This window comes from Falco naumanni, chromosome Z (assembly GCF_017639655.2).
Source record: "Falco naumanni isolate bFalNau1 chromosome Z, bFalNau1.pat, whole genome shotgun sequence".
Taxonomy (NCBI): domain Eukaryota; kingdom Metazoa; phylum Chordata; class Aves; order Falconiformes; family Falconidae; genus Falco; species Falco naumanni.
Genome location: NC_054080.1, coordinates 43,809,459 through 43,826,156, shown reverse-complemented (window position 1 = coordinate 43,826,156; position 16,698 = coordinate 43,809,459). Strand labels below are relative to the sequence as shown.

General features: G+C 38.3%; 1 protein-coding gene across 5 annotated transcripts in view; it reads right to left on the bottom strand.

The window, feature by feature from the left end:
* TLE1 (TLE family member 1, transcriptional corepressor) overlaps positions 1–16,698 on the bottom strand; it is a 98,753-nt gene that overhangs the window by 73,932 nt on the left and 8,123 nt on the right. For 4 of the 5 annotated variants that reach the window (XR_005825746.1, XM_040580839.1, XM_040580842.1 and 1 more), the window contains exons 5-6: positions 1,340–1,402; positions 302–406 (exon numbers count right to left, since the gene is read on the bottom strand). Coding sequence is in view for 4 of the 5 variants with exons in the window: in XM_040580839.1 (XP_040436773.1) it covers positions 302–406; positions 1,340–1,402 (168 nt within the window). In the remaining variant the exon portion in view is untranslated. The remainder of the gene's footprint in view (positions 1–301; positions 407–1,339; positions 1,403–16,698) is intronic. The other variant, XM_040580841.1, reaches the window with a different exon arrangement.

Here is a 16,698-nt window from a genome sequence, read left to right as displayed (position 1 = left end):
CCAAGAACCCAAATGTCACAAAAAGCATAAGGCAAAAGGTAACTACATCAACTGACATCCAATGCCTACAAATAAACAAGCATCATTATATATCTTGCAGCGAAGGTTTCGTTACACGCAGCATCACTGCACAAAACTATGTACTGGCAAAGTAAACTATTAACATTATCCCTACTAAAAACTGTGTGAAGTAAGGCAAACACTTCAGCAACACTGGGTATCACAAAGCATTAGATATCAAAGCACTAAGTGTATTTTAAAAATAGCAAAGCAGTAAGATATGAAAGCAAGTTATACACACTGTAGGAGGTAGACCTGGAAGGCCACGTACCCCGATGATGGCATTCAGTTCAGCCATGGTCACTTGTTTGGCACGTTCTACAGCTTGGGCCACTTGCTGCTGATGCTTTTAAAAGAAGAAAGGGTATGGGGAAAAATTTGTGTTAAGGTATTGATCACACCAAATCAAACCAGGATCACAAACACATGAATAACTGGTTCATCTGCAGAAGCCCAGGCTACATATTACAAGACATCTTACACAGGTAAAAGTGCCCAGTTTCTTACCTATTCAAAAGCAAGCAAGAGCCCGGAAGGCAGCAAGCTCATCTATTCCCCCTTCAGTATTGATTTTCTGGCAAATGAATAATTAGGTTCTAATTGAGTTGACAGGACAATAATGTCAACTTCACATTAGTGTCACTTTTAACACATATATATTTTGTGCCTACACAGCAAAACCTACTGAAATTTCAAATATGGACAAGTGCTTCACTTAACGAGAACTACAAACACTCTTTGTAAACTGTAAAGTTTGGCAAGGCTTATCCAAAATAACAGGCTTCAAAATCTAACAGCAGCTGCCCACAATATGCTACAATCACAATCATGCAGACCACATGCAGGTTTGTAACATTAAACACTGTTTTGAATGTGAGCTAACTATTCATTATATTAATTGTAATTTTATAATTTATATCAAAATATAAACTTGATATAAATTATGTAGACAAAATAAGCATGCTTATTTCACTAGATTCACATTTGACAACTGAATATCAAATAACCAATCACCACGATTAGAAATGAAAGCATTTTGTTGCATTGGCAGTATTTTACAGACTCCCACTCTCCTCAGGCAATGAAATAGACTGAGCCATTGTCACTAGTTTGAACTTAAGATTTGTTAGACCAAATTAGCAGGGGGTTTGCACACTTCAACTATAACAGATGTTCCTTACACTTGTGTATTGTGATAAAATTAACATCTTAAAACTAGCTAATTTGCAAACAGAAAGGCAACATAATTGCACTTTAACAGATGAACAGTTTTACTTACTTCCTGAGACAAAAACGGGATGACTTGTGCACAAATTGTGTTCAATCTCTTGGCGATTTCTGTCTATAAAGGAAAAGTAGTTTGATTAAAACTGTGTTTTAGTGCTTCTTTTGCCATATATTAACTAGTGTACAGGATTACATTAACTTCACATGGTGAAGAAAGTAACAGAAATCCACATCTTCATACTACTGGCATACAAAAACAGCTAATATACATATAAACCCAGATGAGGACAGAGATTTAGTTAGCTACTCTAGGACATCTGCCATGTCTAAAGCACCTAATCTGAATACATGTTTAGGCACAAATCTGGTCCTTGTACATAGCTCATTAACAAGTGGAGCATTTTTGAAATCCATTAAGTCCAAAATAAAGCTTTTCAAAAGATAGATTTATTACTCAAATTATTAAACAGCATAAAATGATGGTGACAGGCATAGAAGAAAAATGTTTCTTTCATGATCAATTTTATCTGCCTATCCAAAGGTAAAATTAATTTTTGCTGACAGAAACACACCATAAGGAGTACAAAAGAAATACCAAAACAGAAGTGAGGCAGAATGGAGACAAAAGATACAGACTTCAAGATTTCCATATTGAGAGAGAATTAAAATAATGCAGACAAGAAAAAGAATCAGATTAGAAAATGTGATAGTCAATAACAGCAAATTAGTGAAGCCATGAGTAACAGGAGAACAATAAGGCTAGGAACCAGCAGAGAACAGAACAATCCTTCGCTAAAAGCAGCAGAGAAGACAGCAGGACAAAGTGTTTGAGTCCCACTTTTCAATAGCTTGATGTATCTCCCACTTATGGCATGTCAACTTGAGCATAGGATTTCTGGTGGGGTACAGTGATCTCCTCTCATTACACAGTTTTACCCCTGCTTACAGCTTTTCAGACCCATACAGAACCTATTCAGAACTACCATTATAATTAATCCCCAAGGTATTTGCACAACTCCTAGTTTTCCTTAAAAACACCTCCTGCAGTCACTGTAGCACAGTGGCAAAAAACCAAAATTAGTGTCCACATGTGAACACAGCCTACATACAGGACATTCTGAACAGCTTTTTTCACTCTGCCATATCATTAATCCATATAGCTATTTCTTGGGGGTTTTGTTTTAAAACACAAGAAATAAAGAGATCCTTGCTGAAAATCATTAGGCCTTCCATGAAGGACATACATAAACCTGACTAAAGATAAACTCTTTCAAAGAAGTCAGATGAAAACACTGGTAACCATTCTGCTGAGACTTTCCCTGAGCCCTCCCATCATCCTGAGTTTTTTAAGACACTGTGATATGCTGATCCTTATATATGAGCGAAGCAGTAATCAGGATACAAAAGCCAGCCTCTGCTTTTGTCTCAACAGACAGGTGATTTGGGATCTAAATACAACTGGCAAGCTTTAACACCTCTTTTCTCACCTCTGAGAGACACAGGGGAAATACTTGATAGCACTGAGATTTGTAAAACACCATCTCTCTCTGACATAAGCTGAAGTTCTCCACCTGACCAAAGTCTGGCATTTGATACATCCACCATAAAGTTCTGCGGACAGAAGAGTCTCCAGAGCAGTTCTGGGATGGTTTCTTCTTAGGACAAACAGGTTCCCCTTCAATAAGGGCAATGAAATGACAGCTGCTTTACAGCTAACCCTTCTTACCTCGCAACAAGGGAAACAGACCTCTGCTCTGAATAGAAACAGCTACTGTTTCACACAGTAAGTACCACAGCAATCTGTTTCTGTTTCACTTGGGCCACAACCACAGAATACCCACCATTCCGTGCATGACCCTTAGTACTACATATATATCAGCAAAGGCAATACAAGGAAGCAACCGGTTTAACTATTATAAGTTATCAGACTTAAGTATTACCAAATCTGTTGGTACTTTCAACGGCTGTTATCAAGGGCAAAAAAAAACCCAACACAAACACCAGCACACAACTCTTGAGGATCTATGTACCAAAGGGCATTTTTCCACATACCTAGTATGTGTCTCCATAAAGCAAGGTATGTCAGCTATGAAAAAAAAAGTCTGTTGGCTCCCAGTCTGCTTGGCTGATGTTTAGCTGAGACGTTTAGGGTCCAAGAAGTTAATTGCCTTAGACCAATGGGATCACCTTGGTTTTCAGAATAGAAGCCAGGATTAATCATAGCAGGTGATGAGAGCAAAATAAAAACTCATTTGGTTTCTACTGAGAAGTTCTTTGGCCTGAATGGCCTACATAAGTGTCCCTTTACTGTAATACTGAAATAAGTATCCTTATAGCTGTAAGAAAAAGATAGATCTATTTTCAGTACAGTCCATAAAATATGCAAGTTGTCCATGTCATTGGGTTTTACTGGACAGGATCAAATATATGAGCTTCACTAATAACACAGCATACAGGACAGCACACAGTAAGACAAGAAAACTCAACATCATGTGATAATTACCAGTCCCAACACAGGTTGATAAGATTTTTTAAAAAAAAAATTTCTAATAAAAGGGGGCATAATCAATTTTTCCCCTTTCACAGTCAACCTTACTTTAAAATTATTATCCCCAGTACTATCATACCCAACTTAATATCAGAACTGAAAAAAATGTGTCCTTCTGAGTTTGTCTTTACCAAAGCAGGCATCACTGATGACCGTAAGTGAACAGCATCCTTAATATTCATCAACAGTGCCTGGTAAATTTAAATGCATATTCCATAAATAAGTTTATTTTGAGATTTGTTGCTTCTGTCACAAGTGCCAGTTGAGATATTTACACTGAAAGTAAACTGAAAAGACTATTCCATGCTTCATAACAAAAATCTGCTTGCATTTAAGAGGCAGTCTGCCTGCTAGTCCCATTTGCCACACAAAATTAAGGTACTTAAAATTATTTAACCACCGTGATATTTCATATGCCTCCTGTTTGCTGTGCTCAAGTGTTTAGTAAAAAAATTCTTACTCAAAAACATGTTAAGAGATGTTGTTTTTTCTCTAGTGAGTTGTGAAAGTTAGGTTTTAATGTACAATTCACCTACTCTTGCCCATCAGGAGTTGCGAGGTTGTTTTCAGAACTGAGAAAAAGGAACTTAATTTAAATATAAAACCAGTTGTTCAAGAGGCAACACAGATTCACCTTTCAAGATGAAATATCTTCGAGTATATGTGTGTGTATATATATATATTCATTCACTCTTGAAAGCAAACACCTATTTTGAAGGAGTCCAGGAAAGCTTCCTTAATCAAGTCTAAACATCAGTAATCGGTGGCATTAGAGTAAGCTATATATTCAAGATTCGGGGCTCATGCATTTGAAAGTCTTAAAAGTAGGGTACTTATCAGTTACTTCTAGAGGCCTCCCAATGCAACATCGCTATTATTAACTGCTGATCTTGGGACATATAGGGCAGTCAGAAGAATGAGTCAACAAACAACATTTTGCAGAAAGCTGCTCGAGCATAGAGAAACATGACTGATTGGCCATGTTCTTTGACTCCTTGCTAAAGCAGACTGTAGAAGCCTGCATCTCTCATGAAAGCCCTCCTAGCTCTATGGCAGCTCTTAGCAAAGCATCTGAAGTGCCCTTAATTGTTTGTGTTCTTAATGCAGAGCCTCTTGAATACATTCATTTCTAATAGAGGACTTGAGTGTCAGGCCCATCCAAGAATGACAAAACTACATCATTCACTGGTTCTTGCTGTTATAATGACTGTCTTTTGATTTATTTGCAAATGACAAGCTTGTCAGACCCCTGACTGAAGTGCTACCCTCCTTTCTGAAGTACCATTAAAAATTAACATGAAGGAATTCAGCTGCATTTTGTAAAATTAAGTTCAGCTGACAGATCTTTTTCTTCACTCATGTAAATTTTTTGCCTCCATTCCATCTAATTAAAGACTTAAATGTTTTGACCTAACCATTGCCAAACTCGAGTGTTTGTACTTAAGTTAGTCTCTTGCTAAAATGAATTCTTAACATAATGACAAAGAACAAAGCAGCCAGACTAGTTACTAAATATAATATTCATTTAAACATCATTTTACTATGCAGTTAAGAAAGAGCTTGTACATACAACTGATTTTTTTTCCTTCATTGTTAAAAAAAAAAGTATTTAAGTGTTTTCCTCTACAGTAGTCTATTCCAGATCATTTTGCATTTTGACAGCCTGTACTTTCCAAAGCACCATGTAAGATATTACGTATATCAACATGATTTCTTAAAAAACTACAGCTTTTTGCACTGGAATAAAAAGAAGAAAGTATAATACAAGTACCCAGACTCTGACTGTTTTTCTCAGTACACCTAATACCCATGCATATTTTATCACTTAATGCTGGAAGTCCCAGCCTACAGGGACCATCACTCTCACTTCCAAGTGAAGAATGCAACCTTCCTCTGAGGAGAATTAATCAATCACCTTTCAGCTTCAAAGGTTTCACCAATAATAATTTTGGGTTTGCTCCAATCAGTGTCTACCATACATGCTGCAGTAGTGACTTTAGCTTTAGTGACTAGCATCCATGGTGATCAAAAGCAAAAATTAAGTCTGTGAAAACAAACATGTTGTAAATCAGCTGTACTGTGACAACTGCTCTGTTATTAGTGCCAAGATTCCTTAAAGCTGTCCAGACCTTCCTTTACAAAACAATGCTCAGTTAAAACTGTCCACTGTATGTCAGAAGCTTGTTATTCTTTCTTGTAAACTGCACTTCCTATACCACAGTTAAGTCAGTATTTGAACTCACTCCACCACCACTTCTTAAGGACAGGTTTATATATTCGCATTTATTACATCTTTATTTACTTCAGTTACTTTAACGCAATTTTGAGAATCATTTTTGCTGTTACATTAGGAAGAATACAGTTTAGGAACAACATGATTAAAAGTAAAGCAAGAAAATCCAAAGTTCTGATGACACACACAAAGTCCTGACCCATTCCTTTAAAGCAAAAGAATCACAGAATCAGCCTTTAATGCAGAAATAATTTACTGTCAAATCACATTCACAAAAGCTTTAGAAGGTAATTCTTCAGTACTCTGCCTCTACTTAACACTTTCAATACAAAGAAAGCCAAGTACAATACTGAACTCCTTCAGGGAGAACAAAATGGACTTCCCGCCATTTACAGCATGTAACAGTAATCCACTAGGGAGTAAAGGTCAATGTTGCACTTTTGGTCATTACTGAATCATTTGAGATTATCTATGGTAAGGATGAGAAGAAAATCGAAGGCTATGAGAATGCTGCAAATGGCTTTACCTCATACCAACTTTGATCTCCATCTGTCTAACAGACCTATGGATAAAAGCCCTCTTTATGGAACGTGCTTGACCATTTTTTTCATCCCTGTTGCAACCCAGAAATCAGTTAAATATTGCATACCAGAAGTCCTTGAGTAAGAAACTGCATGTATATATATTAGTCTTGATCTAAAGTTAGTACTGATTTAGTATTTTCAGTATATTCAGTAGAATCATCAAAACAACCAGTATACTTAAACAATGTAGCCTTTATTCTTTTTGTGACAGAGATCTTCGAAGACAGCAAAAAGCACACACAGGCCAATTCCAAAAAAACCATTTTGGTGCGCTTAGCCATGTGCATGCTGTTAGAACTTCGCTGCAGGAAGACTCAAGCACTTCCAAAAATTGCTAAGAATTCAGGGGGCGAGGGCATGTTGGAGGTATAATTAAAACTCGAAAGTTAAATATTCAAAAATCTCAAACTATTAAGGCTAGCATTCCATGAACTTTGCTGTTCATGAGTTACTGAATCCATGCTGGGCACTGAGATATGCATATATTGTTAATGTCCTTTTATGTAAAACTAATACACTACAATCTGTTTTGGCAACGGCTGCAAAAGGGAAAAAAGATAACATGCCACTTAAAAGTTTAGGCCCCCATAGTATATCAATGTCAAACAACAGTGTGTCAGGCTAAGATTCAATTCAGGTAAGTGCCACTGCCAAGTTTTCTTGTTCCCAGACGTGCTTTGAGATTATTTTATTGCTTAAAATTTAATTTGTTCCAACTTGTGTCTCCATGACAACGTTGGCTAACCCTGCAAATCATTTGGATAATTGGATATCTTATCTTTCTATTGCTCTCAAATCAAATGATTCTGCTAGAAATGCAGCAGCCAATCAAATTTACAGGCCTCCTGAGTAATTGACTCACACAAGTAGCCACATTCATCTCCCTTTTACCGCCATATTAAGCACCCCGCGACAAACTGTGGAAGTTGGCCTTCAAATTCAGTTTTAAGTTATGAACGCTGTCATTACTAATATTCTTACCAATAGGAGAAGGTGGGAAGGTTTATTCTCAAAAGATACTTGAAATTCAATCTGACAAGTGGTAATGGGTAGCGCTCATTTCAGCGACAGCAACAATCTCTGCATTTTGGGCATAAACTCTCAGTTTAACATGACATAGCATTAACAAATACAGCTTCCCCTCTGCCCCGCATTTGTACTACTTATTTTAATTGCGAGGTTAGCCACCCACAAAATGATATTAAAACCCCAGAAGACTGGCATGAAAAATCTTTAGCTATGAAAAAAAACAAACCACCACCATATTGCAAGTGGGAGTGCGGAGAGGAAGAAGTAACAGAAGCATTAACAGAATAAAAACTCAACACAGTAAAACCACAGAATGCTAGTTTCCAAAGTGAAATTAGTATTTTTTAATGCAGTACCTAAACTACACTTATCTGAATCCTCTTAGATGTCAGTTTAAATTACAGAAAGGTCATGTTAATTTAAACATAAGCTACTTGAAATGCACCAGTCAACAGCTACACTTGCCAAACATCTAGTACAGGTTTGGACCTCGTTCAACTGTGAAGTGACTGGATATATTTCAGATGTCTAATTTCAATGCTTTCTATAATAATAGAGAAAGGCTGCTGTTTAGCTCTCAATGAACCACTGTACACAACTGCCCATCCCATTTGCAGCTGTAAATCCTGTTGAACCCAAGCCAACTGGCAACAAAGAAGCTGTTGTCAGGATGTTAAAGTGCTCTTTTCACACATCTTCACCAAGTCAAGACTCTTCTTAAACTTGGCTAAACAGGACAGTTACCACATTTCTCCTTTAATCCAACTTTAGCCCATCTTGCTCAATCACTTGAAACTACAAAAGGTGTGTTTATCCAAATTTTAGTTCCACAGCTTAGTTTCCATGCCTAAGCTAACCTTCAATGCACACAGAAGTACTTAAATCTCTGAAGTGTGCACGCAGCTTTATTTTACTTTCAAGTTGCTTTCCAGCACACTCAGTTCCCCCTTCTATTTAGATTCCATGAGATGCTGAGCAAGTCAGAAGCTGACTCAAATCCAGGAGAGGTATTGCCACCTTTGCTTCCAGTAGCACGCTTTCTTCAAACCATGCTAGAGACAGTTGGACTTGTCCAACATCTCAACTAATAAGTCAAGCAGAAAATACTACTACAGGAGGGAAAGGACCAACTTAGTAAACCACCATGTCAGCAAGTTAAATAGGCTCACAGGAGGCATTGCTCACGTACCGATACAGCCCAGAAGGTGAGAACCAAGCTGGGAGCAGACGTTTTTGGGGTACACAATAAGCTATCAGATGAGCTCCCTTCCTCCCACAGGACTGCACTTTCATGTGCTCTTATCGTGCTCCAGAAGCAGCACAGTCTCCAAAATTGTCCAGTATACTTTGCATTATTACCATTAAGGACATTAAGAGCTGCATTTACTCTGGACAACTGAGAAACACTACAGTATATAAGAACAAGGAGGAGACAAAGAGAAGAAAAAAGAAAGAAGGCATTAATAAAAGCAGTATATCTGTAACTGCTACACCTCTATCAGAAGAGAGCTCTGTTGGCTTTGCATTTAGTTTAGGACATTATTTTAAAACTGCTTCCTATTTCATTCTCACTCCCACAAATTTCTGCATACATCCTTGCAGCCCTTGCCACACTAAGCCACTTTACTGCGATGGCAGTAGAAAATTACAGCTCTTGCATAGCTGCAGAAGTGCCTAGAATCACAGTTTCCAGGGATCAGAGCATAGGGTTCCTCAAAGAAAGCAGACATTTTTACAGTATGTAAGCCAATAACAAAACTCCCTGTCAGGATTCTGTTTTTATCAACATTCAAGACTGTAATTGCAGTAGAATCTGGACTAGAACAATAAGTGTGCCATCTCACAAAAAAGATGGCACACTAAAACAAGGGCCTGAAATATTGCGGGGGGGAGGGGGGGGGGGGGGCGGGAATCCAACATGCTATTCACCAGGACATCAGAAATAACTACCAAATTAAACTCATCAACTAAATCACATGCAGTGTTGTATCTTAAATGTAATTTTGCCTTTTTACAATACTGAGTATATTCACAACTCAGTTTCAAAACTCTATCAAAGTCAGAGAAACAATTTAAGGCCTTAAAAGGGTGTTCATATCGATGTTTCAGGTGCCATCAGGTGACTCAGTAATGAATAACGGGTTGAGAGGATTGACAACTCTTCTGTTAGAAACTAGCAGAATAATCCACCCCACAGGACTTCTACGGAAGGTGAAAATAACATGAGATTTTTCACTACATGGGGAAAAGGTTTGGAAACCTTTCAGCAAAACTTTGGGAACAGGTCAGTAAATTTCTCCCCTGTTTTATTTATAATATATATATATATATATGTTCTGTGGCTCATAGAATAGAAGAAAACTAGTAAAGATACCATCTCGATTACATTCTGATAGAGGAGAACTAATTGAAACTGTCCAAAGAGCAACTAATTTGATTAAGACTGTTCATAATCCCTGCCTAGTTTATAATCATCAGGGCAGGAAGGAAGAATGAAAAAGCTGGTAAGACTTCAGGAAAGTGAATACCACCTGGTAAGATCAGCTTTGTAAGACCTGTTACTGAAGAATGACATTAAAAAAATGGTATTATGTACATTTTCTTTTTGAAAAAAATATTAAGGACATTGATGATAGTCAATACATCTGTGAATCGAAGAGGAAGGGACAGATGAAGAGGGGAAAGGATGGAATTGTGGCAAGAGACCAAATTCCAAATTAACTGACTTAATTCAGGCAAAAAGGAAAGCACACAGGAAGTGGAAACTAGGCCAGGTGAGACAGTATGAACATAGACCACAAAAGCATGTGTTTTGGTATCTACATGCCACTAGTAAACAACAGCTGAAGTAAAGTTACTGCTCTACAGGCTGGAATAGCTGAAGGAGGGAAAAAAAAAATAGTGGTCCAGTCCCCTCAATTAGAAAAGGAAAGATGTGGTCAAGAGACACCAAGAAGTTCAGAAAGTCCATACTTTTTGCCACCTGTCTTGACTATACAAGAATCATCACCAACCACGTAATTAATACAAATTACTAGTTACACATGGTCAACACTGCAGCTTAAACAGGAAAGGAACAGATCAGAGTATTCCAGGTAAAATGTCTCCAAATTGACTAGGCCTGATGCAACAGAAAGAGCACATTAGTGAAGACTGAGCAGGTAGTGGACACCCTGCAGAACCTGCAGATGTCAACTGGATACAAAATTATTAAAGAACAGTGCCCAACAGACAGAAAAGGGAAAGCAAAGGAGCAAAGACACACCAGCTTAATTACTATTCCTTAAGTCTGGGGCATTAAAAAGCCCCTTATCCATAGACATCTAGGTGAAACTGGGATATAAATCACAAAAGTATTTTTTAGCAGTGAACAGCAATCAGAATGATGTAATGTCCAAAAAGTAAAGTAATTATGGCTAAGAGAGGCAGATCATATCAATGTCTTCACTAAGAATTTGTTGCTTATAGCACTATAGGGGCAACAAACAGCACAGCTGAAACTTCACAGGAACAAGTACAAAACTACTTAGTGATTAAACCATGTATGAATGCACCCTTCTCTTCTGCAAATTAAGAAGTTCTGTATGCATCATAAGGCAAATATTTTTCTGTATTTCCTACTAGTAAGCATGAAGATCTCTTCATTTGCCCTAAGCCTTAATTTGCAGAGAGCTTCAAGCTTGGAAAGACAGAATATGCTGGAGAATAGCTTCAGAACTCACTTTGCAGTGAATGGAAAAAATGAACTACAAATGAAAAAGTAGTATAGGAATAAATAGGGATAAAGGACCATAGCACGCCTAGACAGGAATGTAAAGGAAAAGGAAATAATGGGCCAGGAAGGAATCTCTCAGTCACAGCAGATCAGAAGTTGAACATAAGCCAATAGCATGCTGTTGCAAAAAAAGCTACCACCACAGTAAGATGTACGCTAAGTAACCCTTCTATGCTACTCAGCACGGCACTTCCTCCCCTGGAGTACTGCACTTACTTCAGGCACTGTACTTCAGCCAGGCACCAACGTTCAGAAAATGAACATTAGACTCTAGGGGTATAGAAAAAGGTTCTGGAAGGCAAGGGAATGACCTGCTCTCCCTCTGCTACCTACAGAGCTTACAAGTCACCACTATTACTGTCTTTGCTAACAGGACAAGCACCCTATCAGCAATGACACTGGTATAGCTGATCCTGCTAGGACACAAGAGAGGCACTAGGTCCTTTCCAGTGCTGTGATTCTGCAGTTCATAATGTAGACTGGTTCGTATTAGATCAGACTTGAACTTTACACAGAGTATGTAAATATCTACAATGAAAAACAAGAAAGAATTTGAAAAACAGAATGTTACAAGCAGTTAACAAAACACAACCTTGGGAGAAGGAACAGTCTCCGTAAATATGTCAAGCTGGGACATAACAAAAGAAGATCAAGGAAAACCACACGGTTGAGACCAAACAGAAAATTACTGGAACTATGCGTAACTATCCTACTTAGTATATTAAAAGCTCCGCCCTTGAGCAAAGAAAGCCCCAGACTAAAAAAAGACCCCTCCCCACAAAACAGGTGAGGCTGGGGGGAAGCTGTACCTTTAAATGCAGGTGAAGCTCACAAGAACAAGTGAGAATTAAGTGTGGCTAAATGTAATTGTTTACAATAGTTCAAAGTATATAAAAAAGTAGTTATGCTATGTGTTAAGCGGTGTGCTAGCGGTGTGGATTGCCACCTAGCACCCATCTCTGCATCGACATACAACAAATGGTATCTTGGCTCTGTCAGAGCTGCTCTTTGGACACTACGTAACAAACTCCATTTGTGAGACAATATTTCAGTTTAAAGAAACAACCTAAGAGCTTCCCATAGGTCTTGTTAATTAAAGATTTTGCATTCTCTTAACTGGCAATTTATGTCCATCATTCGAGGCCAGACAGCCAGCTGTCTGCAAAATAACAGCTGGAAACCTTATAGCCAGTTACAAAAACAAATTCAGAATGACCTTGCACTCAGACTCGCCGGTTAAGTGTTTCAGCTTTTTTTTTTTTAACAAAACAAAAAACGTAAACAGAAACTACTGTGACAACCCCACAAAAGAATGACTTTCCTATTAGTTATGTTTCCCAAGAAATTATGGCGTTTTCATTCCCATCCCTCAGGAATTTATCGCAAACTTTTACATTTAATAAAGTTGAGGACATCATACCATGAAGCAGAAAGCACAGAAATTCAGGTATTTTAGAACACTTAAACCATTTCATAAATAGGCAGATTTCTGCAGATCATTACAACCACCCAGTTTCAGATGTCTTCTCCTTTTCTTGACCTAACAACTGCAGGTTTCCTCATAGACTTAGTACCTAATCAAGGCACAGCTGAACAAGCATACTCATTCTTGCTCCCCTTCTCCAAAACTGGAAGCTATTTTTGGTTTTGTCTGCTAATCCATAGAAACCTTTTAAATGGCACAAACAGAGGCAGCAGCATTTTGTTCTCTAAATCAATTTTATCCTTAGCCATCAACTAGATGTTCCAGCACAGAGAAAGAACAGTCCTTCCCTTCTAATTCAAAAATCCATACTAACATTGCCCTTGCAAACTGCTAAACAAGCAGTATCGGCAATTCACTTGAGTTCTGTAATATATTTACTGCAAATCCCAATGGCTTGCCTCCTAATGCAGTTTTCTGTTGTGTCTGTTCTTGTCAATACACTGACTGGCCACCTTACATGTAAGTTGCTTTGACCAACTGTTTACACAAACATCAAAAAGCTTCAAGAGGAATAAAAAAAGACAAAACAGGAAAAAGAACACCCATGTGTCTGGGGGAGGAGGGCAAAGAAAACCCCAAAACCAAAAGAAGCAAAATAACCCTACACCAAAACACAATTTAACTTCAATTTTCTGTTTTATCACATAGTCAAAAAGGCTAGTTAGCTCTTTGGATCACCTAAGAAGCACAAACTATTTCCAGATATGCAGCCCTGATAAAGATTACTACTCAGCACCCCTCAAAGAACTTTAATCTGTAATTTATATCATCTGTGCTAATTTGTTCACACATCTGAAGAACATAAAGAACAGGTGAGAGAAACTCAGCCAATGCCCAATTACAGAACAGACTCCTCTTAGACACTGTGCAATTTATCATTAGCCACAGTATACTATCATCATTATGAAAAGTTCAGTGAAACCCAATCTGATAAATTTCCTGAAATGTTTTCCCCATACTAGAAAGTACATTTCATAGCTTGCTAACCACTAAAATAATGCTCAACACTTACAAAGTTAAAATACTATTACCCTATGAAATAATGCTATAAACTATAATAAATTCTACTACAATTCCATTTAAACATACTGTGATTATGGTTCCAAACAAGAGAATTCAACATTGTTCTTAGTCGGATTCAAAGCATTCAGTTAAGAATAAACTATTTCAGCAAGCTCTAAGCTACTCTTCAGTCATCTCCAGCACTATGCCATAAACAGGTCACCAGTGGAGTTCCATAGGAGCCTTCACTACAATCTCCTTTATGAATATGTTCAGCAGTGCAGACTAGAAAAGACGGCAAGCGGTGAGTAAGCAGTGAGTGCTCCATAAGAGAATTCAAAGTAAAAACAATGGCTCAAGAACTGCAATGAGACTTACAAGTTTAAATGGGCTATGAAAAGAATTGCATATATACAAAATTTACACACACTGGGAGTAACCACCCATAGACTCAATGTAAAATGATGGCTCCTGAGCCTACGATCATCATTCATCAGCAAGAACTCAAACATGAAAAGAGAGTCCAGCAGTTCAGCATTTTATGGCAGCCAAAAGAGAAATTGGATATGGGGAACTTTACTAAGAAGAAAAAAAAAAAAAAAAATCCAGAAAACAAAATAATGTGATAACATAAATCGCTGGTTCACCTGCACCCTGGGAATTACATGTAGTTCTATCCCCTTCATTTCAACAGGCTAAGCTAAAAATGAAAAAGATTGAGGGAAAAGCAAGGAATATGATCAAGGAAAGCTACACAACTGCATAGGCTGGGACTGCCCAACCTGAAAAGGAGTCAGTACAGATGGGTTATGAGAGAGAGACAATATTTTGAGTGCATTGAAAAAGCAGCTAGGCATCAACAACTTGTCTATCCTGAGAACTGGGGGCTATCAAATACAGTGCAAATAAGGTTCAAAGCAAACAAAGGTTGGGTTTTGTCCTACACCTGGGACAACCTCCTCCCCACAACAGCACAGCCAGGGTGGAAACACATTAGAGCAAGCAGTTTTGCAGAACAGGGCACAGGTGTCCTGGAGGACAAGTTGAATATGCATTCAGCCCCACACCCTTGTGTTGATGAAGGCTGCACCTCATACTAGGATGCAACAGTATGACTGTAACCAGCTGGCTGATTAAAAGAAATTGTTCCCCTTTCTGTTCCCCTTCTTTGACATAAAGGAACATGTTGCCAAACTGGAACAAGTCACTAAGTGACCAGTAAGATAATCAGGGAATCGAAGCACACATGTACCAGGAAGAAATTAAGTTTCAAGAAGAAAAGGATTAATGGAAGAGGACATCCAACTGCAGACTGTCCTGGTTTCAGCTGGGATAGTTAATTTTCTCCTTAGTAGCTGGTGCAGTACTGTGCTTTTGATTTAGTACAAGAATAAAGTTGATAACACACTGATGTTTCAGTTGTTGCTGAGTAGTGCTTACTTTAATCCAGAAGTTTCCCATGCTCTGTCAGTGAGCAGGTCCACAAGAAACCAGGAGGAAGCAGAGCCAGGACAGCTGACCTAAACTAGCCAAAGGGATATTCCATACCATATGTCTTGCTGACTATATAAACAGGGGTAGTTGGCCAGGACTTGCTGATTGCTGCTCAGGGACTGGCTAGGCATCAGTCAGCAGGAGGTGACCAACTGTATCGTACATCACTTGTGGGGGTTTTTTTTCTTTTGGGTTTTATTCCTCTCGCCTTCTCTCTCTCTCTCTCTCCTTTTAATTACAATTGTTATTATTATAATATGTTATTTTATTTCAATTATTAAATTATTCTTACCTCAATGCATGAGTTTGACTTTTTTCTCGACTGTCCTCCCCATCCCACTGAGGGCTGAGTGGAAGGATGGTAGTGAGCAGGCAGCTGCATGGTACTTAGTTGCCAGCTGGGGTTAAACCATGACACCAATGTAGACATGATTATGGAGAAGACAAACCCACACTTTTCTTAGAGGTGCACAGCAGAAGAACAAAAGGCAGGCAATAGTCACCAGTGCAGAAAGGCAAAGTCCCAGTTAGTGAAGGAAAAAACTCTTCACAATGAAGGAGGGTCAAACACTGGAAAGTGCTGCCCAGAGAGGTCACACAACTCCTCCACAAAATACTTAAGATCGAAATTTGATACTTACAAAAGCACAGGTTCCAAGTTCAGATTGACATTGGGACCAACCTGCAAGTAATTTACAAGCAAGCCATGGCCTTCAAGTAATAATGTCTGATCTCTTAAGCTATTCTGACAAATACATGCTGAAAAACCAAGAATTCTCCATCAGCTGTTGGCTTTCCCCTTTCTGGAAGGAACTATGTGAGCAACTACTATTGCTTGAATAGTTACAATCAGAGTCCAAGTAACAAGTGTGATGCAAAAGACAAAAATAGTAGTGTTTGACATAACTGCCATTAAATATCCCCAAATCTTACTTCAAGTGGAAACAAACTCATTAGTTCTACTCAAAGCTGTTACCGTTTTTTAACAGAACAGTATTGTGCAGTCTTCTGATAAGCACCAGTTAATCTAAAAGTGTTTCTAAAGGCTTTTACTGTATGCCAATGGTGACGTACTATCAAAGCTAAAAGATCCTATCTTCCACTTTGCACCAGAGACACAATGCTATTTTACTACTTTGCCACAAACACTTGCTGGAGCAGGGTGGGAGAAAAGGCAATTAACATGCTCAGCTTGACTTGGTGTAACAACCAGCAGAAGGGGGAAAAGCGTTCAGCTTTTTCCCTAGAATCTGTTGTGAC